Genomic DNA, 25281 nt, shown 5'->3' with positions numbered 1-25281 from the left:
CTTGCGGGGAACCGGAGCCTAACCCAATGAGGGTTAGGGTTAGACAACTACACGCTTAAGGCTCACAAACAAGACATGCACACAAAAGATGCTCAATGTTTATGTTATTTGAACCTTTAGTCCAGAAACCAACTGTTGAAGACAAGCAAAATCGATGAAAACAATACAAGTGAATTTGCGCTCACTGAACAAGTAGGTGTTGTTTGGAAACTTCAGATGGGGCTGATATAACAGATGAAAGTAACAACCATTGGCTCATAGAGGGTGAGAACACAGCATGAGCTGAACTAACTGTGCCAGATGTAAGGGTGTTAAAATAAAAACTAAATTATTCTTGTATGACTGTAGATTCCACAAAAATGTCTTGTCACTGTACTGCTCCTGCTCACTTATTAGTGTTTTAATACATGAAACACGCAACACTTGGACTTTTCTATTGCTGTCTTGTGCCTACCTGATGGTTCGCCAGGCCGTCCTGCCTATACGAGAAGGATGAGGCCAATGTATTCAGCGAACCTGCAGCGATGTCCGAGTACATGCTCCCCTTTCTGCTCAAGCTGGTGGAGAAGGTCCCGGAATCGGCCCAACTCGGGGATTTGGTGGCACGCTGGGCCAGAGAGAACACTGAGCCAATACTTGAAAACATTGCCATCTGCAAAGCATTCAACCCAGGTAACAAGCAACCCATTCATCATCAATTAATTAGGTGCTCATTTGTTTAAGTCAAAATTTTGTGAAGTATGATTGCACGTTACAAATCAACTGCAAAAGGTGAACAACTGATTACAAAAGCAAGGGTAACAGGAGTTGCACAGGGTGAGAGGTGCCGGGCAGGTGTGGGGATACTCACAAGCCCCTGGCTGGCTGCCATACAGTTGGAGTTTGTTCTGTTGGAGGAGAGGGTCGCTTCAATGTGACTTAAAGTCACAGAGAGGAAAACTTTGGCTGTTGTGTGTGCTTATGCAACAAACAACAGCTCAGAGTATTTGACCTTCTTGGAGAGAGTGAGTGGGGTTCTGGACAGGGCCCCACCTACAGACTCCATAGTCCTGCTGGCAGACTTCAACGCTCACGTTGGTAATGACAACGAAATCGGGAGTGGGATGATTGATTGAGAGGAACGGCTTTCCTGATCTAAACCCGAATGGTGAAATGTTATTGGACTTTTGTGCTAGCCATGGTTTGTTTGTAACAAACACCATGTTCAAGCACAGGGATGCTCATAAGTGTACTTAATACCAGAACTCCTCGGGCCAAAGGTCAATGATTGACTTTATAGTAGTTTCATCTGATTTGAGGCCTTATGTTGTGTGAGCTGGATCAGATGGTGGGGAAAACTGACGGACAGACCCGGTAGACCCAAGCACATAGTGAGGGTATGCTGGGAATGACTGTCGGAGGACCCTGTCTGGAATGATTTTAACTCCTACCTCCATGAGAACTTTTCACATGTCCTGGAGGAGGTAGGGAACATAGAATTTGAATGGACCCTGTTCAAAACCTCCATTGTGGAAGCAGCCAGGCACAGCTGTGGCCAAAAGCTTGTTGGTGCCAGTCATGGCAGCAACCCAAGAACCCACTGGTGGACACCGGTGGTGAGGGAAGCCTTCAAGCTGAAGAAGGAGGCCTTTAGGGCCTGATTGGCTTTGGGGACTCCTGACTCAGCAGACAGGTACCGGAATGCAAAAAAGGCAGCAGAGGCTGCGGTTCCAGAAGCAAAATTCAGAGCATGGGAGGAGTTTGGAGAGGCTATGGAAAATGACTTTTGGTTGGCCTCAAACCATCCGGCAACTCAGGAAGGGTCGGAGGAGCTTCACTCAAGCTGTACATGACAAAGGTGGCAAAACTCTGACCTCAAATGAGGACATTGTTGGGAGGTGGAAGGAGCACTTCAAAAAACTCCTAAACCTGAGCGATATGCCTCCCTTACAGGAGTCAGGGCCAGAGCGTTCTGGGGTATCAGAGTCCATGTCCCTCGTGGAAGTCACTGAGGTTATTGGAAAGCTTCATAATGGCAAAGCACCGGTGGTAGATGAGATTTGCCCAGAATTGCTTAAGGCCTTGGATGTTGTGGGGTTGTCATGGCTGACATGCCTCTGCAATGTTGCATGGACCTTGGGGACAGTGCCTTTGGATTGGCAAACTGGGGTGGTGGTCCCTTTCTTAAGAAAGGGGACCAGAGAGTGTGTGCCAACTATTGGGGTATCACACTTCTCGGCCTCCCTGGGAAAGTCTTTGCCAGGGTGCTGGAAAGGTGCTGTGTCCGCATACTTGGCATTAAGTCAAACCTGTTCAGTGTGGGTATTGGACTCCGCCAAGGTTGTGCCTTGACCCCATTCCTGTTTGTGGTTTTCATGGACGGAATATCAAGGTGCAGCCGAGGTCAGGAGGGCATTCTATGTGGGGGCCGGAAAGTGGATGTCTCTGTTTTTTGTGGATGATGATGTCTTTTTGGTACCGTCACACGGCTGTCTCCGGCATGCATTGGAACAGTTTGCAGCCGAGTGTGAAGCAGTTGGTATGAGGATCAGCACTTCCAAGTCTGAGTCCATGGTTCTCTCACGGAAAAGGCTGCAAGCTGGGAACAGCGGCAGCAGCATTACGGTCGCTGTACCAGACTACAGTGGTAAACGGTGAGCTGAGACGTAAGGCAAAGCTCTCTATTTACCAGTCGGTCTACGTCCCTACCCTCACCTATGGTCATGCACTCTGGGTAATGACTAAAAGAATAAGATCATGGATATAAGCGGCTGAAATGAGTTTTCTCTGCAGGGTGGTGGGACTCTCTCTCCATGACAGGGTGAGGAGTTCGGCCATCCCGGAGGAACTCAGAGTAGAGGGTATACCGGGGTATACTTTGGGGGTATACCAGGCACGGCCAAATGAGATGAGACCCCAAAGCCTGCTGGAGAGATTATATCTCCTGGTAGGCCTGGGAACGGCTGGGGATCCCACGGGTTGAGCTTGAGGAAGTTGCAGGGGACAAGAATGTCTGGGCTGCTCTGCTCTCCCTATTCCCACTGCGACCCTAGTAAGACAAGTGGGTAAGAAAATGGATGGCTGGATGGGTAACATTTGGCTTTTCCTTACCTTGAGCAACTTTATCATTTCTACATGAATTTCCACAGTAGTTGACCTTCCTTACTGAGGCACTTGAAGTGTTTTGCAGCTTGTGAACACAAAATAAATTACTCATTTAGTAAACACTTTTCTGTAAAGCAGTTTACAATGGTAAGCTACCCACAATTAGTTACCCATTTATACAGTTGGGTAACTTTTGCTTTAGCAGTTAGTGTAAGTGTGTTGCTCATGAGTACTATAGTAGGAGGTAGGATTCAAGCTATAGACCTTTGAGACCAAAGAGGGCAGCTCTGACTACTACACCCCCTGCTGCTGTGTGGTAGAACAGAAACATGCTATTAACAACTGTCACGTGGTACCGGAAAATTGGTTCAAATCTCTGTAAGTGTATAACTTAAAAACGTACTATATAAATTTGCAGTGAGGGGGTGCGGTGGACTTGGCCGGGTCCTGCTCTCTGGTGGGTCTGGGGTTTGAGTCCCGCTTTGGGTGCCTTGTGACGGACTGGCGTCCCGTCCTGGGTGTGTCCCCTCCTCCTCCAGCCTTGCGCCCTGTGTTGCCAGGTTAGGCTCCGGCTCGCCGCGACCCCACTTGGGACAAGTGGTTTCAGACAATGTGTGTGTGTGTGTGTGTGTGTGTGTGTGTGTAAATTTGCAGAAAAATAGAAAGTTTTGGAAAAGTTTTAAAGATTACAAAGGTGTGTCGAAGTAGATGAAAGCGTTAGCCAAGTGACGGACTAATTACTGCAGTTGATAAATGAGCTTGCTTGTGTTTCTTGGCCACTAACCAGACTCTCGTGTTCTGTTCCATTCAATTTATTCTTATATTCTTGTTTTTACATTTCCTTGTGTTGTTCCAGGTGACTCCCCTTCCTGGCTGAACCTGCTGATGGAGCCCAGGTTCCACTGGGCCCTGTGTGGCCTGTTCGTGAGGGCTGTGTTCCTACTGCGTCTGCTTGAAAACATGCCGGACCTGACGCTCCAGTGCAACCAGATGGCTTTGCACGCAGACCTGCGGCTCATGCAGAAGCTCCTTTCCGGCCACGGTGTCTTCTTGCCAAGTGCCATCGCAGCAGCCATTGAGTCAGAACTGCCTGCGTGAAAGCACCACTCCTCTTGGGGAGCTGCTTCTAAATCCAGATCGGTCTTTAAATTTCCATTAATCTTAAGCTTACAGCACTCCCTTAAGCAGCAGTTTTATCAGGTTGACTATTTATTTGCATTTCTATGACCCTGAGCAAGCAGCAACACACAATCATGCAGAGAGGGAACAGCTAATCTGTTCTTTTTCTTTTTTTTTTTTTTTTTTTTTTTTGAGAAGACCAGGTCCTTTTTCTTCCCCAGTCTTCTTGAGAACCATGTTTTGATCTACAAATGCTGTTTGTCTCATGTATATTTGAGGGTTATCGGTCAGTAATTGCAACATTTTAAACCAATCCTTTAAACATTCTGAATGTATTTCTACTGTATTTATTAGTTGACTTTTTTACGGAGCGAAATTTGGATTGTAATAAAATTCAACAGAAGATATTTATCAGGTGAACTTCTTTATTTGCACAGATAAGGGCACAATAGTTGTGCACAATGAGGATGGTTGTCTGAATGGCCAAATGCGTCATGGACTTCTCCATTTTCTGTCTGCTGTTTGAAGAGGAAATGCAGAGGAGCTCAGACAAGATATTTGGTTGAACAGCGTGGCAGCAGCATGCTTCTCAACCTTAATTCAGCATGGCCCAAGCCCCTGCAATGCTGTGCGGGGTTCCCAGCAAAACAAAGCCCCCCTTTACAGCTGCCTGGCCCCATCCGCCCCAGACTGGTTCGAACTGCCTCTCGCGGTGCTGCTTCCCTGCAGTGCCACTGCACACCGCATGGGGCGCTCCTTCTGTCACAAGGGTGAAATTCTTGGTTGGTGGTGCGCCAACTGTTCCTAATTAGGTTCCACGCAGAACCTGGGACCCCAGCCATGATCTAATGCCATCAGTAGCATAAACCTGAGTGCTCTGTACTTGCATGCTGGACCTCCTGCTTGCCATTCCTGAAGACAGCATCCATTTTCCGGGTGTGTCAGACATCAAGGACCAATCGCTTCCAAGTCCTTGCAGTGGCTCCGCTCCACATGCCTTGTGGCAATACTACGTCACAAAAGCATCTTATCCTTTCCTGCTGCGAAAGGAACTGTTTTCTCTGTGCAATTTAGACTCTGGCTTGAATAAGAATCAGAACGAGCTTTATTGCCAAGTATGTTTACACATACAAGGAATTTGTCTTGGTGACAGGAACTTCCACAGCACAGACAGAATGACAGTGACAAGATAGATGAGAAGACAGAGTATATGAATAAGGGATAAAAAATATATAAAAATATACAGTACCCAATATTATATACAAAAATAGTCACTAGTTACAAATGCAAGGGAGTGTGAGTAAGAGATATGATGTGATAAAAAGTTATAAATATTAATAGCATTATGTATTGCACTGGTTTACTCTCTAGGGGGGGATTTAGGTGTTCATGAGGTAGATGGCCTGAGGAAAGAAACTTTTCTTATGCCTCGCTGTCCTGGTGCTCAGTGCTCTGTAGCGCCGGCCAGATGGCAAAGGTTCAAAGAGGAAGTGGCCTGGATGTGAGGGGTCTAGAATGATTTTGCTAGCCCTTTTACTGACTCTGGACGAGTGCAGTTCTTGGAGAGCTGGGGGGGATGCGCCGATGATTCTTCCAGCAGTCCGAACTATCTGCTGTAGTCTTCTGATGTCTGACTTCGTAGCTGAGCCGAACCAGACAGTTACAGAGGTGCAGAGGACAGACTCAATGACTGCGGAGTAGAATTGCATCAGTAGCTCCTGTGGCAGGTTGAACTTTCTCAGATGGCAAAGGAAATACAACCTCTGCTGGGCCTTCTTTACAATGGAGTCTATGTGGGGCTCCCACTTCAGGTCCTGTGAGATAGTGGTGCCCAGGAATGTATAGTAAGAGCCTAATGCAAAATTTGGTTTTTCACATGGAGGAGAAACTTTTGAGTTAATTGTATGTGTTGTGTAGTATAGTCAACACTGCAGTTTTCTGAACTCCATTTATTCACCCCTACTTACATACATACATACATGTATATATTTCTTTCAATTCAATTTATTTTTATAGAACACTTTTATATCACAGTGACATGCACATAGATATACATTGCAACTGAACTTTAATATTATTTGTAAAATATGAAATGAAATTACAAGCGGTTCAGAAAGTGTGTGTGTGTGTGTGTGTGAAATGAAATTAACCACTTTTCATTGTTAAATCATTTCAGTGTTTTTGTACTTAATTTCAACAATTTGAAGACCTAAACATTTGAAAATAACTTTGTTATATAGTGTGAAATTACTTGCTCTGCATTATAGAATATTTGTGTTTGCTTTTCATTTACACTTATGAATTTCAACAACGGTAAGAAGCCACTGCTTTCTCTGTTAGAATACAATGCAAAACTTGCAGATTTGATTATTCAGTTGCAATTGCTTTATCAGACCGTTCTTTAAATTCTGTATAACTGTGGCACGTGCGAGATGTGAACCAAAGCACTTCCTTTTCTCAGGGCGCAGGAATGTGCTGAAGGCCCAGCTGCAGATGGTACAACACTGTTCTTTGTAACAATGGGACAAGGTGCAGTACCACAATGTCACTCATAGGTATGTTTTTTCTAAAGGCACGAACATTCCCTAGAAGAACCTGTTTCACCACAGGTGTGTATCTGCAGATTTCCTAATCACATTAGTAAGCAGCTGTGTCATAATAGGAATTAACATCCAGGGTTTATATAATACATTTTCCACAGACAGCAATGCCACAGCAGTAATACCAGGAGATAGCAAAGCAGGGCTGCGTTCATAATGGAACATAAGTGTGCTGGAACCCCAAAGGACTGAGTTTGACTCACCGTAAACACACAGTAGCCTTTGGTAATGACTAAATAAGCAATAATGAGTATAACTAATAATTCAGTTCTGCAAATTGTACAGAAGAGGTCCTCATTGGTTGCTCTCCCCTTGCACGCCTCTGTTTTCAGGTTCATGCGACTTGATACTGGATGAAATTCTCAGTTATGGCTTTGTGAATTTTTTAGTCTCTATGGAAGTAACATTGTGATGAAATGGTTATCAAACTGCTGTCTTTTAAGCAAAATGTTACAAGAAAATAAAAAGTGGATTTTTGCTCATTGAGCAGTTATGAGTCACAGGGTGAGGTTATTCCATCATATTGGAGCCAGAACCAAAAACCTTTGTGCTTTTGATTTTGGGCCTCCTGTATGTGGGACCACCAAGTGGGCTGAGGTGGAGGAGTGTAGCAGTCTGATTGGGGTGTAGCAAGTAATGAGATCTTGTAGACATCAGGGAGCCATAAGCAGAGTGTTGACCAGGAAGCCAATGGAGAAAGACACGGAGGGGGGACTCCTGAAAATGCTTTAGCAAGTCAAACAACTCATACCATGGTATTGTGGGTCAGCTGGAGAGGCTTGCTGGAGGAGGACCCAAGGCCAGAAAGGAGAGTTGCAGTAGTCCAGATAGCTCACCATGGCCTGGAGGACGACCTGCACAGAATGAATTGTGGGATACTAGTGTAAATCTGCTCTCTAGTACATCCATCCATCCATCTTCCTCCGCTCATCCGGGACCGGGTCACGGGAGCAGTAGTACAAGCAGAGCCCCCTAGACTTCCCTCTCCCCGCACACCTCCTCCAGCTCCTCTGTGGGAACCCCAAGGCGTTCCCAGGCCAGCTGGGAGACGTGGTCTCTCCAACGTGTCCTGGGTCTGCCCCGAGGCCTCCTCCCAGTGGGACATGCCCGGAACACCTCCCCAGGGAGGCGTCCAGGAGGCATCCGGAACAGATGCCCGAGCCACCTCAACTGGCTCCTCTCGATGCAGAGGAGCAGCGGCTCTACTCTCAGCTCCTCCCGGGTGACTGAGCTCCTCACCCTGTCCTTAAGGGTGCGCCCAGCCACTCTGCGGAGGAAACTAATTTCTGCCGCTTGTATCCGCGATCGCATTCTTTCGGTCATGATCCAGGGTTCATGACCATAGGTGAGGGTAGGAACGTAGATCGACCGGTAAATTGAGAGCTTCGCCTTACGACTCAGCTCCTTCTTCACCACAACAGACCGGTACAATGACCGCATTACTGCGGACGCCGCACCGATCCGTCTGTCAACCTGCCGCTCCATTTTTCCCTCACTCGTGAACAAAACCCTGAGATACTTAAACTCCTCCACTTGAGGGAGCAACTCCCCCCTAACCCCGAGGGGGCAATCCACCTTTTTCCGACTGAGAACCATGGCCTCAGATTTGGAGGTGCTGATTCTCATCCCCGCCGCTTTGCATTCGGCTGCAAACCTCCCCAGTGCACGCTGCAAGTCTTGATTCGATAAAGCCAACAGGACCACGTCGTCGGCAAAAAGCAGAGACGAGATCCTGCGGCCACAAAACAGACACCCTCCGTTCCCTGGCTGCGCCTAGAAATTCCGTCCATGAAAATAATGAACAGAATTGGTGACAAAGGGCAGCTCTGGCGGAGTCCAACATGCACCGGGAACAGGTCTGACTTACTGCTGGCAATGCGAACCAAGCTCCTGCTCCGGTCATACAGGGAACGAACAGCCCGTAGCAGCGAGCCCTGAACCCCATAATCCCGAAGTACCCCCCACAGGATCCCACGAGGGACACGGTCGAATGCCTTCTCCAGGTCCACAAAACACATATGGACTGGTTGGGCAAACTCCCATGAACCCTCCAACACCCTAGTGAGGGTATAGAGCTGGTCCAGTGTTCCACGGCTAGGGCCCCTTCGCGAACCGCCACCTTAACGTGGTGGAGGGGTTTGAGTGCCTGAATGATCTCAGGAGCTATGTTGCTTGGGGCTATATGCCCCTGGTAGGGTCTCCCAAGGCAAACAGGTCCTGGGTGACAGACGAGACAAAGCGCGGTTCAAATTCCCTTTATGACTATTAAATCAAGGATCTCGTTCATCCCGCCCGGTATGGGGTCACCGGGGCCCCACCCTGGAGCCAGGCCTGGCGGGGGGGGCTCGCATGCGAACGCCTGGTGGTCAGGTCTATGCCCACGGGGCCTGGCCGGGCTTAGCCCGAAGCCAAGACGTGGAGCCGCTCTTCGGTAGGCTCGCCACCTGCCGGAGAGGACGTAAGGGGCCGGTGCATTGTGATTTGGGCGGTGGTCGGGGCCGAGTGCCCGGCCGACCCAAACCTCAGGCGCCAACTCTGGCTTTTGGGACTTGGAATGTCACCTCACTGGCAGGGAAGGAGCCTGAGCTAGTGCAGGAGGTTGAGAGATACCGTCTAGATATAGTCGGGCTCACTTCCACTCACAGCTTGGGTTCTGGAACCACTCTTCTCGACCAAGGGTGGACTCTCCACTATTCTGGCGTTGCCCAGGGTGAGAGGCGGTGGGCGGGTGTGGGCTTATTAATAGCCCCCCAGTTCAGCCGCCATGTGTTGGCGTCTACCCCGGTGAACGAGAGGGTCGTCTCCCTGCGCCTTCGGGTCAGGGAACGGTCTCTCACTGTCGTTTGTGTTTATGCTCCTAGCAGCAGTGCAGAGTACCCAGCCTTTTTAGAGTCCCTGGGGGTCATACTGGAAAGCGCTCCCACTGGGGACTCTGTCGTTCTACTGGGGGACTTTAACGCCCACGTGGGCAGCGACGGTGACACCTGGAGAGGCGTGATTGGGAGGAACGGCCTCCCTGATCTGAACCCGAGTGGTGAGTTGTTATTGGATTTCTGTGCTAGTCACGGTTTGTCCATAACAAACACCATGTTCATGCATAAGGGTGTCCATCAGTGCACTTGGCACCAGGACACCCTAGGTCGGAGGTCGATGATCGACTTTGTAGTCGTTTCTTCTGATCTTCGGCCATATGTCTTGGACACTCGGGTGAAGAGAGGGGCTGAGCTGTCAACTGATCACCACCGGGTGGTGAGTTGGATTCGATGGCAGGGGAAAAAGTTGGACAGACCTGGCAGGCCCAAACGCATAGCGAGGGTCTGTTGGGAACGTTTGGCGGAGGCCCCTGTCAGAGAGGTCTTCAACTCCCACCTCCGACAGAGCTTCAACCAGGTCCCGAGGGAGACTGGGGACATTGAGTCCAAATGGAGTCCGGTGGTTCGGAGCTGCGGCCATAAATTCTCCGGCGCCTGTCGCGGCAGCAATCCCCGAACACGGTGGTGGACACCGGAGGTAAGGGATGCCGTCAAACTGAAGGAGTTCTATCGGGCCTGGCTGGCTCATGGGACTCCTGAAGCAGCTGACGGGTACCGGCGGGCCAGACGGAACGTGGCTCTGGCAGTCGCCGCGGCAAAAACTCAGGCCTGGGAGGAGTTCAGTGAGGCCATGGAGGAAGGCTTTCGGTCGGCCTCAAAGAGATTCTGGCATACCGTCCGGCGACTCAGAAGGGGGAAGCGGTGTTCCGCCAACACTGTTTACAGTGGAAGTGGTGCGCTGCTGACCTCAACTGAGGATGTCCTCGGGCGGTGGAAGGAGTACTTTGAGGATCTCCTCAATCCCTCCAACACGCCTTCCGTAGAGGAAGCTGAGGCCGGGGACTCGGAGGGGAACTTGTCCATTACCATAGCTGAAGTTGCTGAGGTAGTCAAAAAACTCCTCAGTGGCAAGGCTCCGGGGGTGGATGAGATCCACCCCGAGTTTCTCAAGTCTCTGGATGTTGTGGGGCTGTCTTGGCTGACACGCCTCTGCAGCATTGCGTGGAGTTTGGGGACAGTGCCTCTGGACTGGCAGACCGGGGTGGTGGTCCCTCTTTTTAAGAAGGGGGACCGGAGATTGTGTTCCAACTATAGGGGATCACACTCCTTATCCTCCCTGGGAAAGTCTATGCCGGGGTACTGGAGAGGAGAATCCGACCGATAGTCGAACCTCGGATTCAGGAGGAGCAATGCAGTTTTCGCCCTCTCTAGTACAGTACAGCGAAATTAAAGAGGTCATTTACAATTACTCATTTATTGGTCACTTTTCACTAAAGCCACTTACAATGTTAAGATGTTTGTATGTGATTAATTGTGTATCTTATAATATTAAAAAAAAAAATGTTAGGAGGGTATCAGGATTTGTCTATCCTGTGTTTTATGCACCTACTAGAACGATGAATATCGGTGCGGCAAGCGGAAGGTACAAACTAGGTTTACTTGAGAGCCACATGTCTGCAGCCATGTCTCTTTCTCTTAATGTAATGCATATATTGTACTTTTTGCTGAGGTGCACATCGCTTTGGACAAAAGTGGTTGCTAAATGAATAAATGTAAATGTAAGATGCCTGAAATGTTTTACTCCTTTACTGTACACAGCTGAACAGTTTTTACTGCATCATTTCAGGGCAAGGTACTGCAGCAGGAGGGGGATGGAAATCTTTGAACTGTGAATCCGAAGATTCCCACTGTCCGCAAAGAGTCTCTCTAAAACATATGCAGAAGAAGCTAGTTATGCTTGCTGTCCAAAAATGTTGTAAAATCTAAGACAATAATAAGCTGTCATTTTTATAAAAGATTGAATAAAAGAGGCAGTTTGCCATGAGGTTAAATTAATAAAATCAAAGACGACCAGCATAAAGATGCAGCAAGGGGCAGTCAGGTTTGGATCCCAGTCTGAGCATTGTTCTCCTCTGCCTAGGAAAAACAAGGGTAGCAAGTCGAACGGGTGATGCTGTCACAGAGTTGAACTGGCACTTGAAAGTTGAGCAACAAGGGTGTGCCTCGTCAGACACAACCAACCAGCCACTTTTCCGAAAAAAGTTCATTTTATTTTTTAATTTTACCTGAGTGGTAAAGTAAATTGGGTAATGTGGGATTATGTTGCAACTAGATGGGTCTGTGCTTCAGCCACTGCTACAGCTACATACTAGTTGAACCAACTGTTTGGATCAGTAGTCTCACATTGCTTAAGTGGTACTTTTAAAGTACTGTATTAAATAGGAAAGCCAAACTGAGTCTCTTATTTATTTTGTCTCGGCTTGTTGACATAGTAATGTAATTCTGAAATACACACACACACACACATTTTCAGAACCACTTGTCCCATACGGGGTCACGGGGAACCGGAGCCTACCCGGTCACACAGGGCATAAGGCCAGAGGGGGAGGGGACACACCCAGGACGGGACGCCAGTCTGCCGCAAGGCACCCCCAGCGGGACTCGACCACCAGACCCACCGGAGAGCAGGACCTGGTTCAACCCACTGCACCACCGCACCCCCCTCAATTCTGAAATATTCACTGGTAAAGCTAATGTGTACTGTATCTTGACACAACACTGCATACACATGCTTGTGTGGGGTTTTGTGTGTAAAATAGAATGTGTGAGTGTAGCTGCCACATGGAAATGGTTTCCCATTATATATGGAAGGAGCACAAAGGTCGAGTCTTGCGCAGCAGCAGTTGTTTTTGCGCAGAATCCCCACATCATTGGAATTATGTTGATGACCAGCTGCTTATGAGCAGTCTGTTCAGTCTCCAACTGAAATCCATTTTTATGCTATGTATCTCACAGCAAATTTTACAAAGTAAGCAAGAAAACATTATAGCATGTTTTTTGAATCCAGTCTTTTTTGGATGGTTTAGTAAATTTTATTAATACAGTTAATACGGTTGTTAGTGACATCATAATGAAAATTACTTGAATTGCATCCCCAATTACATTAATTTAGTAGATGCTTTTCTCCAAAGCAACTTCCACTGAGCTCTAAGTGGTGTTATCAACCCACACACCTTATTCACCAAGGTGACTTACACTGCTAGATACACTACTTACAATGGGTCATTCATCCATATATCAGTGGAACACACACTATAGATGACTTTGGACTGTGGGAGGAAACCCGCATAGACAATGTGCAAACTCCACACATCCTCATGCACCACCCAGGCACTGTGAGATTACAGCACTACTCACTGTTCCACCATGCCACCCAAATCACAGTGAAAACATAAAACTGTTGAAAAGGCAAGAATCTGGGACAGGGTGACTTGTGCTCTTAAAAATATCCACAGTGTGCCTTTTTGTTGGACCATTATGTGAAAAAAAAGATAATTTATAGATAATCTATAAAGTGCTCTCTCTGAAACTAAAGGCCTTGACATTCTGAGCAAAAACTAATGAGGAAATGACAGTAATTGGGTCCTATTCAAACAATCAGGGAGCAAAAAGAAAAATTGCTAGTGCCCACTGCAACCTATACGGGTGGAATGGGTTCATGGAACACATGGGTGCTGGGTTAGGACTTTTTCTTAACTAGACACTCAGATGGTTTGCAGACTTTTTATACAAAATGTTTGGGGTTGATGGGGGTGCGGTGGTGCAGTGGGTTGGACCGCAGTCCTGCTCTCCGGTGGGTCTGGAGTTCGAGTCCCGCTGGGGGTGCCTTGCGGCAGACTGGCGTCCCGTCCTGGGTGTGTCCCCTCCCCCTCCGGCCTTACGCCCTGTGTTACTGGGTAGGCTCCGGTTCCCCGTGACCCCGTATGGGACAAGCAGTTCTGAAAATGTGTGTGTGTTTTGGGTTGTTCCATTACTTTGAATCCAAGTATTATGCATTACATTATTTTTCGACATACTTTTCATGCAATGCCGAGTTGGTGTGTAAAATCTTAAACACAACGCTCGTTATTTTACAATCGATCGATGTGTTTTGCGCTGCAAGAGTGATTGAATCATGTTTCCTTTCTTGGTAAATAAAGGAGTCAACGCAGCGCAGGCTTGTGATCACCTTCCACATGCGCTTCTGTTCTGGCACCCCCTCTTCCGTGAGCTAAAAAGACGTTTTAATACTTTTGGGTAAGAAAACAAAACGTATATGAAATGATCATTTGAGACGCAGTAGCATGAAGTCGCCGCGAGATAAGGTTGGTCGAGGAGCAGGCGGCTCTAGGACCTCGCGTACTCCTGCGGCGCCCAAGAGCAGCTCCTCCTGTGGTTGTTTATCGGATCGCGCACAAACACTGACTGCGGGGGAGAGAGCAGTGTGACTGACAGCCGCAGCGCAGGCTCTTCTCGCGACACGGTGCACAGGGTCTCCATCCTCGCTCCGGTGGTCACTACTTCCCCGCCCTTTCCAGAATGTTCCTCGCGGACGACGCCGTTTTCCCGCTGCTCTTCGTCCTGCTCCGGGTTCAGCTCGCGGGCTGCGCGTCTCTTTTCCGAGGTAAGACCGAGTACGGTGGGGGTGGTCACACACACACACACACACACTTCGAAGGGTACAAATCAATGTTGCGCGACCCCTCTCTTACCCCGGGTCTGTATATGCCAGCGCTCACGCACGCGACCCAACGACGGCATTTAAAGCCATTTCCGCTCCAACGGGGCCGCGCGCACTCACTACGTGCAACTTCAGACCGAGTAAACAACTTCGTAGTGCGCGTTCTAGCACACACACACACACACACTCTTTTCAGTCATCATGTCCGCACGTACGTTGTAGCTGTAACAACAAGTATGTGTGACTGTATATTATATATGATGTATGTGTATTGTATGGAAATATATACACACGACGACGTACAATACAGTATCGAATCTACCATTTAGCTATATAATTTTGCAACTTGAGACACTATATATATATATATATATATATAACTAGATTTTTTAAGGGGAAAAAGCTACAGCGTGAGTCATTTTATTTTACCTATTGTGTAAATATTGGTTTCCAACAGGAATAACAAGATAAATGTGTCCTGATATTTCAGTGTATCTCACACTTTGATCACTATTGAGCATGTTTTGGCCCCCATGCCCCAAAATTCATATGAAACCTCTTTGAGTATTACACACATACACACACATTTTTACCCCCATTTGTGGGTTACTCTGCCGAGTACTGCTGGTCTTACTGCTTGGATGCCCCAGTAATCGACAAATAGTCACACATACCTACACCCCTGGGATCTGTGTGCAGAGTGCGTCCAGTCGAATGGGGCTGAGTACAGAGGAGAGCAGGAGACGAGCGCCAGTGGACAACCGTGTTTCAACTGGATGAACGCAACCAGGGACTACAATGTGTCCGCAAGCCCGGACACGCAGTCTGGTAAGAACACGGTGTCTCACGGGAATCACACTCCTCTCAAGAATACATGCCTGCCGAGGGCTCACATTAGTGGGTGTCCACAGTGCCTCCCGTTGTCCTTGCATTGTGGTGTGTGTTGTGGGCCTGGATGTCCCTTGGAGATGGTGTCCTTGGAAGATCTTGCTTCCCCCGGCAGGCTCTTGCTATTACTGTGTGCTGTGGGACAGCTGCCTTTACTGGTCGAACGTCCACACACACACATTCGCGGGCTCTTGCTCTGTCTACAGCTTGGCAGTCAACCTTGTTTATACTTGTTTCTCAGGTGTCGGGGACCACAGCTACTGCCGCAATCCGGATGCCTCGCAGAAGCCCTGGTGCTATGTGAGCGACCAAGCTGGGGGGGTCCACAGGGAAGAGTGTGCTGTCGATATGTGCACGGGTACGACACCCCCCTCTCTGACACACACACACATACACACACAGAGGAAGGCCAGGTGACTGCTTCGCTCTGCAGCTCAACCTTGGTGTTATTTTTAGCTTTTCCCCCTTTGTTTTTGTCTTGCCCCAAAACGCTGAACGATACGTAGGCTGAATTCAGTGGCGTTTAGTTATCCGCAGTGACATATGCTTCTCGGACATTCACTCACTTTTGGTCCCTGTTTATATTTTTGACGCTCAAGTGGAAGGCCTTTGCTTTGCATCAGTTCTGGTTGTCATAGTGATGTCTGAGCACCAGTCGACTGCCTTCAGCTTGCAGGCCCAAAAATTGATACAAGTCCAAGTGTTTGTATTGATGTGAGAGCGGAGGACTTGATTTTTAAATTTTAATATTAATTGGACTTGTGCCAAACAAAGGTTTTATGAACATGTTGGCTCAACAGTTGCGTGGTACTTAAGTCAAAATGCAAATGCAGCATGTGGTATTGTTCAGCAGTTGCAGAGAGAAAACTCGCCAAAAAATTTCTTGCAAGTCCATTTCATGCCCATTTTCCTCTGCTGTGACTTTTGTGTTGTGCTTTCAAAAGCCATAACTACCCTCTGCAGAGCAAGGTGGTCCACAAGGTAACAGGAAAAACTTGTGCTGCAGTTGCCAAGTGGGAGAGAGTCGAGTTAAGCTTTGAGCCATGCCCCCTTACAGTTGATTGGTCAAAAGTAGAACACGTCCCGCAGAGACAGTGTCCCATTGGCTGCATTCGACAGGAACTTCAGTCCTTGAGAGTCGGGCAGCACTTGGTAAACAAGTTCTGAGGAGATTGTCTCCATATGCAGAGAAACAGATGTTGGGCTTTGGAGTTCCTGTCTGCTCATCTACATGCTAAAGAAGTTGTGCTAAAAGAAACAATTTACATGCTCAAAGTAAACCAGCCAGATTACACTGGTATTGAACCTCTGAGCAGATTCTTTTCTCCAAAACGACACACAGCAATGATTAACTGTGGGCACCTTTGTCCGAGGTGACCAACATTGTTGGGCACACTGCGTTAAATGCCCTGTGGTAACTCACCTGTTTATACAGGAGAACAGATCTCTCTCTCACACACACACACACACACACACACACACACACACACACACACACACACACACACACACACACACACACACACAATGGGCAGTTTAGAGTTACCAGTCCACCTGAAACACATTTCTTTGGGCTGTGGGGAGAAACCAGAGCACCTCAAGGGAAACACATTCAAACTCTACACAAACAAAGCCACCTTCAAAGGACTGTGTCTTTGGCCTACTGGCTGTTTAAGATCCGCACACGATGACATTTTGACTGCACTCCCAACTGTAATGTGACTGTACTACCGATATGATGGATAGTTTACTAGTCCGTAGGTTTGGGTCAGCCCAGTTATTTAATACTAACCATCGAAATGGACTCAATGGGAAGCTGCGAAGCGGTCCGTTTGCACTCGTCAGTGTTCTGGTTGCTGTTTTCCAGGCATAGCGGAAGCCAAGACGCCAGCAGCACCGTCCCTGGGGGAGAAGGAGATGTTTGAGTCGGCGGAGTCGCTCCCGGCACAGAGCGATGGTGCCGCTGTGCAGCCTGTCATCGGGATCAGCCAGCGTGTCCATGGTGCTCCCAAGAAGAAAAAAGATCTCGGGACACTGGGTGCGTCCTCACGTCCACCTCACGTCGCCATTGCACCTTGAGCAAACACACACTTCAGCTGTTTTCTTGAAACTTTCTTGAAATTGGACTCTTTTTGGTTGTTTTTGCACTCTCAGAAAAATTAATTTACAGTGTGCTGCTTATTCCAGTAGGTGACTGGTGGTCCAACCTTGTTTTTTTATGCTGAAACCTATTATTATTAACATTTGTTATTATAATGGGAATTACATAATTTGGTGTTTCACAGCAATGCAATTTATAGCAGCTCTGATTGTATCTGTAAATGTTTGAATGTGTCACTAGGAAGCTTTGGCTTTACTCATTTTTCCATTTCTCTCTGGACAGGCTATGTTCTGGGTATTCTCATGATGGCCATCATCATCCTCCTGGGTGTGGGCATCACCTTTGGCTACTTCTACAAGAGGTGCGTGTTATATCAGAGCTCACATTTATTTTTAGCCCCTTTTACATTTGTGAGCATCTCTTTTCATTAGACATCCGTAATTTGCTTTCCACATGGGTCCAGATGAGCTCCGTGTGCACATGCGTGCTTGCATGCAGTGCTTTGCTGTCCCACTCTCTTGTAGACATTGAACACCATTCGTGCTACAGTGGAGAACAGAGCTGCTCGTGGTTGCACTATTTTCTATTTTAAGGTCCTGTTTGTATGTTTCTAGAAATGAGCGGTGGACTCCAGTCCTGAGGGACACTGCTCTCATGCAGACACGTCTTAAAGCTTCTCAGTGCCGCTCTCCTTGGGGTTGTGCGCGTCGCTCTTAAGCTGATTAGCAGCTTCAGTGTTTGTCATCGTCAGCAGGGTGACGTGCCTTTACAGCCGCGGGGGCGTGTATTTCTGTCTTCACAGTGGCTCCAGGGGTGCTTGGGTTCAACCCAACTACAGCGCTTTGTGCTGTTAGTTGGACAGGTGCTGCAAAGATGCTCAGATGTACCAGAATATGAGTGAGCTTCTCATTCTCAATGTGACTGTTACTTACCCATTTATACAGCAGGGTAATTTTCACTATATCACTTCAGGGTAAGTACTTTGGTTGAGGGTACTGCAGCGCAGGGTGAGATTCCCACCTGGACCCTTGGAGTGCAGTGCAGCAGTTCTAAGCACTACGCCTCCTGCTGTCTCCTCAGGGGCCGGGACCTGCAACGGCAGCATGAGCAGCGCGTGTACGAGCGGGAGATGCAACGGATCACGTTGCCCCTCTCAGCCTTCTCAAACCCGGCCTGCGAGCTGGCAGAGGAGAGTGCCGTTGTTGTGAGTCCCCGGCAGACCCCGTGTGAGGAGGACGGGGCAGCGGGGGGAGCTGACCCTCTTATGGGCAGGGCCGGTACTCCTGGAGCATGAGATCACGGCGCCGCAGTGAAAATCTGAAACTGACAGCAACGGGTTGTGGACAAGCAGCAGTTCCCAGAATTCCCCTATCTCGGACCTGAGAGCCTTTATGCTAGAAGGTCTGCTTGAACATCCCGATGTGGACTGAGCTGGAACTTGGAGATGCTTCTGCTCTTTTCGTACTTGTGACACAGACACTCATGTTTTGAACATCACAAGAGACACACGTTGAGGGGGGTTCTGTACAAGAGCAGGACACTGAGCTTAAGAAAAGGAAAAAAAAAAAAAAAAAAAACTCTTGTTTCAGTCCCATGCACATGATTATGGCTCATATGTCATCATGTTTCATTGTGCCCTGGAGCCAGATGGCAGCACTGCTCTGCTCTCGGACTTTTCGGCACTAAATTTCGGCTACATCAGGTGCAGGTGTGTGGACATCAGTTGTCCCATTTCACTTTTCAGCTGTCGATATGGGAGATGTCGCGCTGCTGAGGGTCGGAATTCGGGGGTGTTTAGCTGGTGCATCAGGAGAGGGAAAAAAAAGGCTGAAGCCTTTTTTTTTTTTTTTAAAGTGTTGGAAAATTACTATTTATGCAGTCAGTGCACAGAACAAGAAAACAGTCTTTTAGGGGAATAAAATGCTGGTGTCTCAAGGACACAGTTCAGCCGTAACTGCTATGCCACCTGTAGGCTACATACTGACATGTTGATTCTGGCCCATTATTTCCCAGCATGTATTGCCTTGCATTTTGTTGGAATGTGTTAAGACCCCCCCACAAACACAGTGACCTATATTGCTGCATGGTGCCGTATGACTGCACATTGCTGGTTGGCTGCCCCACGGAAATGCGAAGGCAGGCTGTTCACCTGCAGACCAGCGAGATGCTGCAGAGACCAAGTCTCAGGTAGCTATGGAAATGGGCACATTGATGTGCCCTTCCTCTCACTGCAGCAAGTAGGACATACACCTATGTAACAGTGGTGATTGCAGCTGCACTGCTGTTGGGGAACCCACACTATAATAATTATGCATATTCAGTTTAGTGTTTCTTAGGCTACATCATGCTGGCAGGGGGCATTGGGAACAATCACTCACTGTACTTTTAGATCATAAGGAATGACATCTCATGGCTTCGTACACTTTAGTACATACTGTATGTCACTGTCAATTTTTGAGTAGATATAGATGCACACGCAATATTTCCACAATTTACTCCCTCGTCCGAAATTTTTCAGTATACAATTCCTCAAATCAGTTTTTCTTTAACGGGGGTAGTGGGGGGGGGTGGTTTTTACATCAATGCACTGAATATTTTTAAGGTGTGTTCTATTTTTCCATTTTACAATTCAGTTACTATTTTTGTTTAAAATGCAACAGTTTGTTCTGCTGTGATTGAAATAAAGGATTTTAAATATAAAGTATTTAAAGGTCAGTACATATGTATTTTTTGACACCCCATGAACATTTACACTGAGGCTGAATACCTTACTCAAAGGTGCTGCAGCTGAGATTCAAACCAGTAGCAGCTCTAACCAGTAGAAAAGTGGAAAAAGTGCAAGAAAGTGGCACAAAACATACAGAGCGAAACAGATGTTTCTTCAGGGTTCTCATGTAAATGCAGAGATTCAAACACCTAGTTACCGCTGCTGGCGACGCTTGAGTGTTGTTTGACTTCAGGCACAGTACAGTTCATATGGTAAAAGAGGAGAGGGTGATATAAACTCCAAATCCAGTGATTTGGGTCCAGTATGGCATGATGTACTGCCAAAAATAGATCAAACTAATAACCTTGTGACATTTAAGGTATTTTAGTCTCACTAATGCATTCTGGAAATAAATTATAGTATATTAAAATGGCCCTCCTGTGTATACAGGTACGCTGCTTTATGGCCATATCAAAAAAAAAGTTCACAGAATGTGTACTTGTTTATGAGTTTTGACTCCTCACTCTCTACCAGATTTGCCAAGGAGCTTTACCTGTACCATTGATGTAACACTTTATACAGCAGCATACTCATGTATATATCATTATATGCTCAGAATGTATGACACGTTATAGAACTCAATACATATAATACACAGTATCAGCACAACGTTCTGTAATATACGTTATAGAAATATACATTACAGAATATCATTGTACAATATAGAACTGCAACTAGGACAAGAGAAAAATGTTGCTGAACAATACGATAAATGTTTAAATGGCTCCATCTAGTGGCCAAAACAAGGAGCAGGCGGAGGGTCTTAAAAGGGATCCTCATCTCATCCAACCCCAAAAACACCATTTAAGAAATAAAATTGCAGCTAACTTGCAATTATTTTTAAAGAAATTTTTTTTCATTCTATTTGGAAAGCTGGCTCCATAAAAGGCACAAAGCCTGCATCCCCTGAAATGTATGGGTGATACAGAGTAGTGCTGTTGTTTTACCCTTGCTTTGGTTTCCTCCCACAGTCCAAAGACATGTGTTTTAAGTGTGTTACACAGCTCTCGTGTACAGATAAGTGATGTACTGCAGTGTTTCTAGCACTCTGACATAAGATGAAAAGGTGTCAGCTGAACAACGCAGTTGCTTCAGAGAAAAGTATCTTGCTAAATGAATAAACAAAAATGTAGACACATTTCAGGCACAAGAGCTCCACAACAGCTCCATCCAGTTATTGTAGATTGACGCTCTCTCTGTAATACTACAGTACATCGTAGATCATTTGTTCTTTAAACAGTCACCCTAGAGTCAGGGTAAATTACACTGTGTACACCGGTCAGCTACAGCTGGATGATCACAGTACTACAGCTGGATGATCACAGTAATTTCACCAGACTAATGAGTTTGAAGCAGACAAAACCATTCTGCACAATGTCAGACAGTAAAAACTGAAGAGACATTCACAACTTTAATTAAGTGAATATTAGTGATATGACACTAGTAGTGATACAAATGCTAGTGGTTCCCATCAGTACCTTACAACACAAACTACAAAACTGTTTATAAATTACATCCTATTCAGAAGTTTTACGCTGAAGACCAGTAAACCCAGTTCTCTCAAAGGGAGCTAACACACACACACCATTCTATACATTGATTTATCCAAAAAAAAAAAAAAAAAAAAAAAAAAAATCCAGTTTTATGCAAGCCACTTTCACAAAAGTTTGTAACACCTGCTGTGGTTAATGCAGGGAGGGGGGGAGAAAAATAATCACTGCAGTTAAAACATCTGAAAGTCTCAAAAAAGCTTCATGCACAAACATCCTACCATGAGAGAGGTAAGTATTCCATTTGGTGAAAGACTAAACCTCTAGTCTGTGCCCTCCAACACTGGCTCAAAGGACAAAGTATCTGAACATCGGTGCTGAGAAAAGAAAATTCTGCAGACGGGTGAAGCCCTAAGTCCCAGTCGCCCAGCAACACAATGACATTTCCTTCATAGCCACTGGCTGGCAGAAACACAGGTGTCATTCAAATGTGTTCTGTTGGACTGTTTCAGCGATGACTGTGGTTGTGTCTAAATTCATATTCCTGCATTTGGAGTCCTTGCAGTCCTTTTTGAAAGCCCTGCAGTGTGTCACAACATAAAGCGTAGGGTTCGAGTGTCCACAGCCCCATTCAGAGCAAGTTATGCTAAGTCAGCATTAACCTAAATGGAGAAGTAGTGCAGCCCATTTGACCAAGGACAGCGACCAAGTGTGAACCATCCACTTAGGTACTAGGACGTAATAAAGTACGCGATTCAAATAAAAAAAAATATTGAAAGGAAAAAAGCTAATTCATATTGGTAATGTTTTAAATCAAACATGTTCTTCCAGAAAGCGTAATCCTCCATCAAAGCCCGGAACACACTCCTCGCTGCACCTACTTGGTACTGAAATGTTTGTCTCCAGAGTGGACCAGTAAACACGAGTGAGTGGAGCTCGTACCCTGCCTCCCCCCCTGCCCCAGCACTAGTGCACAAGTCACTGGCTGCCAGGTTGCGAGATGCTACGATGTAGCTTCTGCAGGTCGCAGGCTGGGAGCCCTCTGTGCCACGTCAGCTTCGGCACGCCCATGGAGGCGACAGAGGCTCCTGTGCAGCTCCTCCAGCTCGGCAGGTAGAGGGATGCCCAGTTCCTGGTTGAGTGCCAGGGCCTCAAAGCAGTCCTCCAGCTTCTCGAAGGCCAGCCTGGCAGGGAGAAGACAGGGGTCATGGATATGAGTGCAGCATGGAGTGGCGGCATTGCCAGAGAAACGTAAGGGAGCCATTTGTTTTCAAAAATCTAATGCCATCTAAGGGTGGCTCGGAGCCTGACACCACGGGCAACCTCGAGTGCGACAGCTCAATCGAAGGAAAATGTCACGAATGACCGGCCTGGCAATGGGACCGGAGGAAAGGAAGCTGAACTCACCGGTTGTCAGGGATTAGGTCACAGCATGCCACCGCTAGGGCGAAGAATGCCACTGGACAGTCCTCGGGCAGGAATTTCTCCACGAACTTGCCCACATTGAGTCCGAAGTCCAGAGTTCTAGGCAGGCACTCTGGGTCAGCGTACACCTGCCCAATAATCTTCCAGACAGACACTGCTGTTACTACAACCGTGATAATACAACATGACAGACCTTATCACCCTTGTGACTTTGTGAACTTTGACTAGGACAGATAAACAGTTACTGCCGGAATTCCAGGACAAACCAGCTGTCAAGAAACAGAAACATTATCTGCTCATCAACAAACTGGTATAAAGGAGCTTTTCTGTGTACGTCAGATAAGGACACCATGTGATGTTTGTAAGAAACAGCAGCTATAAGCCTGGATTCCTAGCATTGGCATTTTGAGATATATATTTCAGTTAAATTCTTGTTACAGGTATCAGAGCAGAACACCAGCATTCATCTTTGAATTTTTTTGTACCCTTAGCATTCATGTAGTGGGTCCATGCAGTAAAAAACCACTACAATTTCATATACAAAAATTATATTTACCTCTTTTATACAATTCAATTTATTCTTATACAGACACAGAGCACTGAACAAAGGCATAAGATAAATGTTCTGTAATATACATTGTAGAACATGGGCTTATTCAGTACAAGGACATTTTACATTATTCATTTACCTGACACTTTTTCCCAAAGCACCACACATTATTGTTACTACCAATTATCTATCTATTTTTACAGTTGGGAAATTTTACTGGAGCAATTCATGAAAGGGTACTAAAGCCAGAGGTAGGAATCCAATCTGCAACCTTTGGGTCCAAAGGCAGTATCTCTAACCACTACAGTACCAGCTGTCCGTTACATGGTTTTTGGGTTTTTTTTTTTTGTTAAATTAATTACTGTATTCATTGTTCACTGCATTTCACCTTTCCAAAACCAAGTGCTGTGTACATTCCCTACCTCATACCACAGCTAATCACAAGCATTAATGAGGTAAACACTGTAAACACTATCACAATCAAAGACATCCAACACCATTCAAGTATTCAACTGATGCTGTTCTCCAACATGACTTACAATATTGAGCCACTTAGTGATTAACCCTGTGCTAATGCGGTAGAAATTATCCAGCAGTGTAAACATTAGGTACCACAATCAAGGGAACCAGGGTGACTCAGCAGCACTGCTGCCTCTACAAAATGTGCAATGAGCTTTCAGTGTAAGTGTTGTAGTGACAAAAGCGAGTGCTCTGATGACAAAGTCTAATGATCCAACAAAATATCACAACAACAACAACAACAATAATAAAAGAGCATGAAAGAGAAGGGCAGGACTCTGATGGTAACAGCGCACATCAGCAATTGAATTCTCTGATGACTGGACAATGGACGCTTTGTGATCTCTTTTGCCGTAGATGTATGCAGTTTACAAACCATACACACGTGAACTCAATGTGGCAGGAACAGGGAACCTAAGCCCATGATTCTGCACTGAACATGTGATGGAGGAATGAAAATACAGCCTTAAAAGACAAGCTATACATCTTTGTTAGAGAAAAATGTGCTCACTACAACCATACAAAAAAAAAAAAAAAAAAGGTGGTGGATGCATACTTCATTTGTGTTAGAAATAGCACCAAATATGGTGGTGTAGTCATCATCATGCATAAAGATACCTAAGAACACCTTCTTTGCCAATTTTAACAACTTTAAGGTGACTTTTTCCAACCAGGAGCCAATGCTTTTTCCCTTGTAAGAAACAAAGGTAATCTGAGCGCAACTCGCCCAGAAAACAACTTCATTACGCAAGGAATGCTCGTGTTCTGCCCAGACACCCACTGCAGTCAAGGGTATGAGTGTTTAAGACCAGATGGTCTTGTGAGGGGGACCTATTCCACACAGCGTGTATCATACAGATTCACTGCACACCTGTAGTAGGGAGGCATCACTTGATCACAGCATTCAGAAGAGGAGCAGAAACACAAGAGATTCAACAATGTTTCAGTAACAGAAGAGAGAATCTCTGTGACTGACTTTTTCCTCTGAGATGTACGTTGTTTTGGAGAAAAGTGTCTGTCAAATGATTACATGTAAATGTGATGCATGTGAGAATTGACATGTTCCTGCTGAACATTCAGTGGCTTCTTACCTCACAGAGCACAATTCCAAAAGAGAAGACGTCCACCTTCTCGTCGTATCGCTTACCTGAAACACGATGTGTCACTGTCACCAACACAGACTACTGGAGGATACACGTGGCAAT

General features: G+C 46.5%; 3 protein-coding genes across 4 annotated transcripts in view; 2 read left to right on the top strand and 1 right to left on the bottom strand.

Moving 5' to 3' along the window:
• Positions 1-5059, top strand: part of LOC108932594 (thyroid adenoma-associated protein homolog) — a 34158-nt gene extending 29099 nt beyond the window's left edge. The window contains exons 30-31 of the mRNA XM_018749128.2: positions 470-672; positions 3941-5059. Coding sequence (XP_018604644.2) covers positions 470-672; positions 3941-4182 — 445 coding nt within the window. The 3' untranslated portion in view covers positions 4183-5059. The remainder of the gene's footprint in view (positions 1-469; positions 673-3940) is intronic.
• An 8920-nt stretch (positions 5060-13979) lies between these two features.
• On the top strand, positions 13980-19993 carry pik3ip1 (phosphoinositide-3-kinase interacting protein 1). The gene is made up of 6 exons (XM_029246098.1): positions 13980-14279; positions 15036-15164; positions 15466-15582; positions 17092-17262; positions 17608-17686; positions 18406-19993. The coding sequence occupies exons 1-6, from the start codon at positions 14195-14197 to the stop codon at positions 18617-18619; spliced, it is 795 nt and encodes a 264-aa protein (XP_029101931.1). The 5' UTR covers positions 13980-14194; the 3' UTR covers positions 18620-19993.
• Positions 19994-21490: 1497 nt separating this feature from the next.
• Positions 21491-25281, bottom strand: part of limk2 (LIM domain kinase 2) — a 28074-nt gene continuing 24283 nt past the window's right edge. For both annotated transcript variants that reach the window (XM_018749122.2, XM_018749123.2), the window contains 3 exons: positions 25168-25223; positions 22990-23147; positions 21491-22766 (listed from right to left, as the gene is read on the bottom strand). In XM_018749122.2, the coding sequence (XP_018604638.2) occupies positions 22586-22766; positions 22990-23147; positions 25168-25223 (395 nt within the window). In that variant the 3' untranslated portion in view covers positions 21491-22585. The remainder of the gene's footprint in view (positions 22767-22989; positions 23148-25167; positions 25224-25281) is intronic.

Source organism: Scleropages formosus, chromosome 19, assembly GCF_900964775.1.
Source record: "Scleropages formosus chromosome 19, fSclFor1.1, whole genome shotgun sequence".
NCBI lineage: Eukaryota > Metazoa > Chordata > Actinopteri > Osteoglossiformes > Osteoglossidae > Scleropages > Scleropages formosus.
This window is presented reverse-complemented; position numbering and strand designations above follow the sequence as displayed.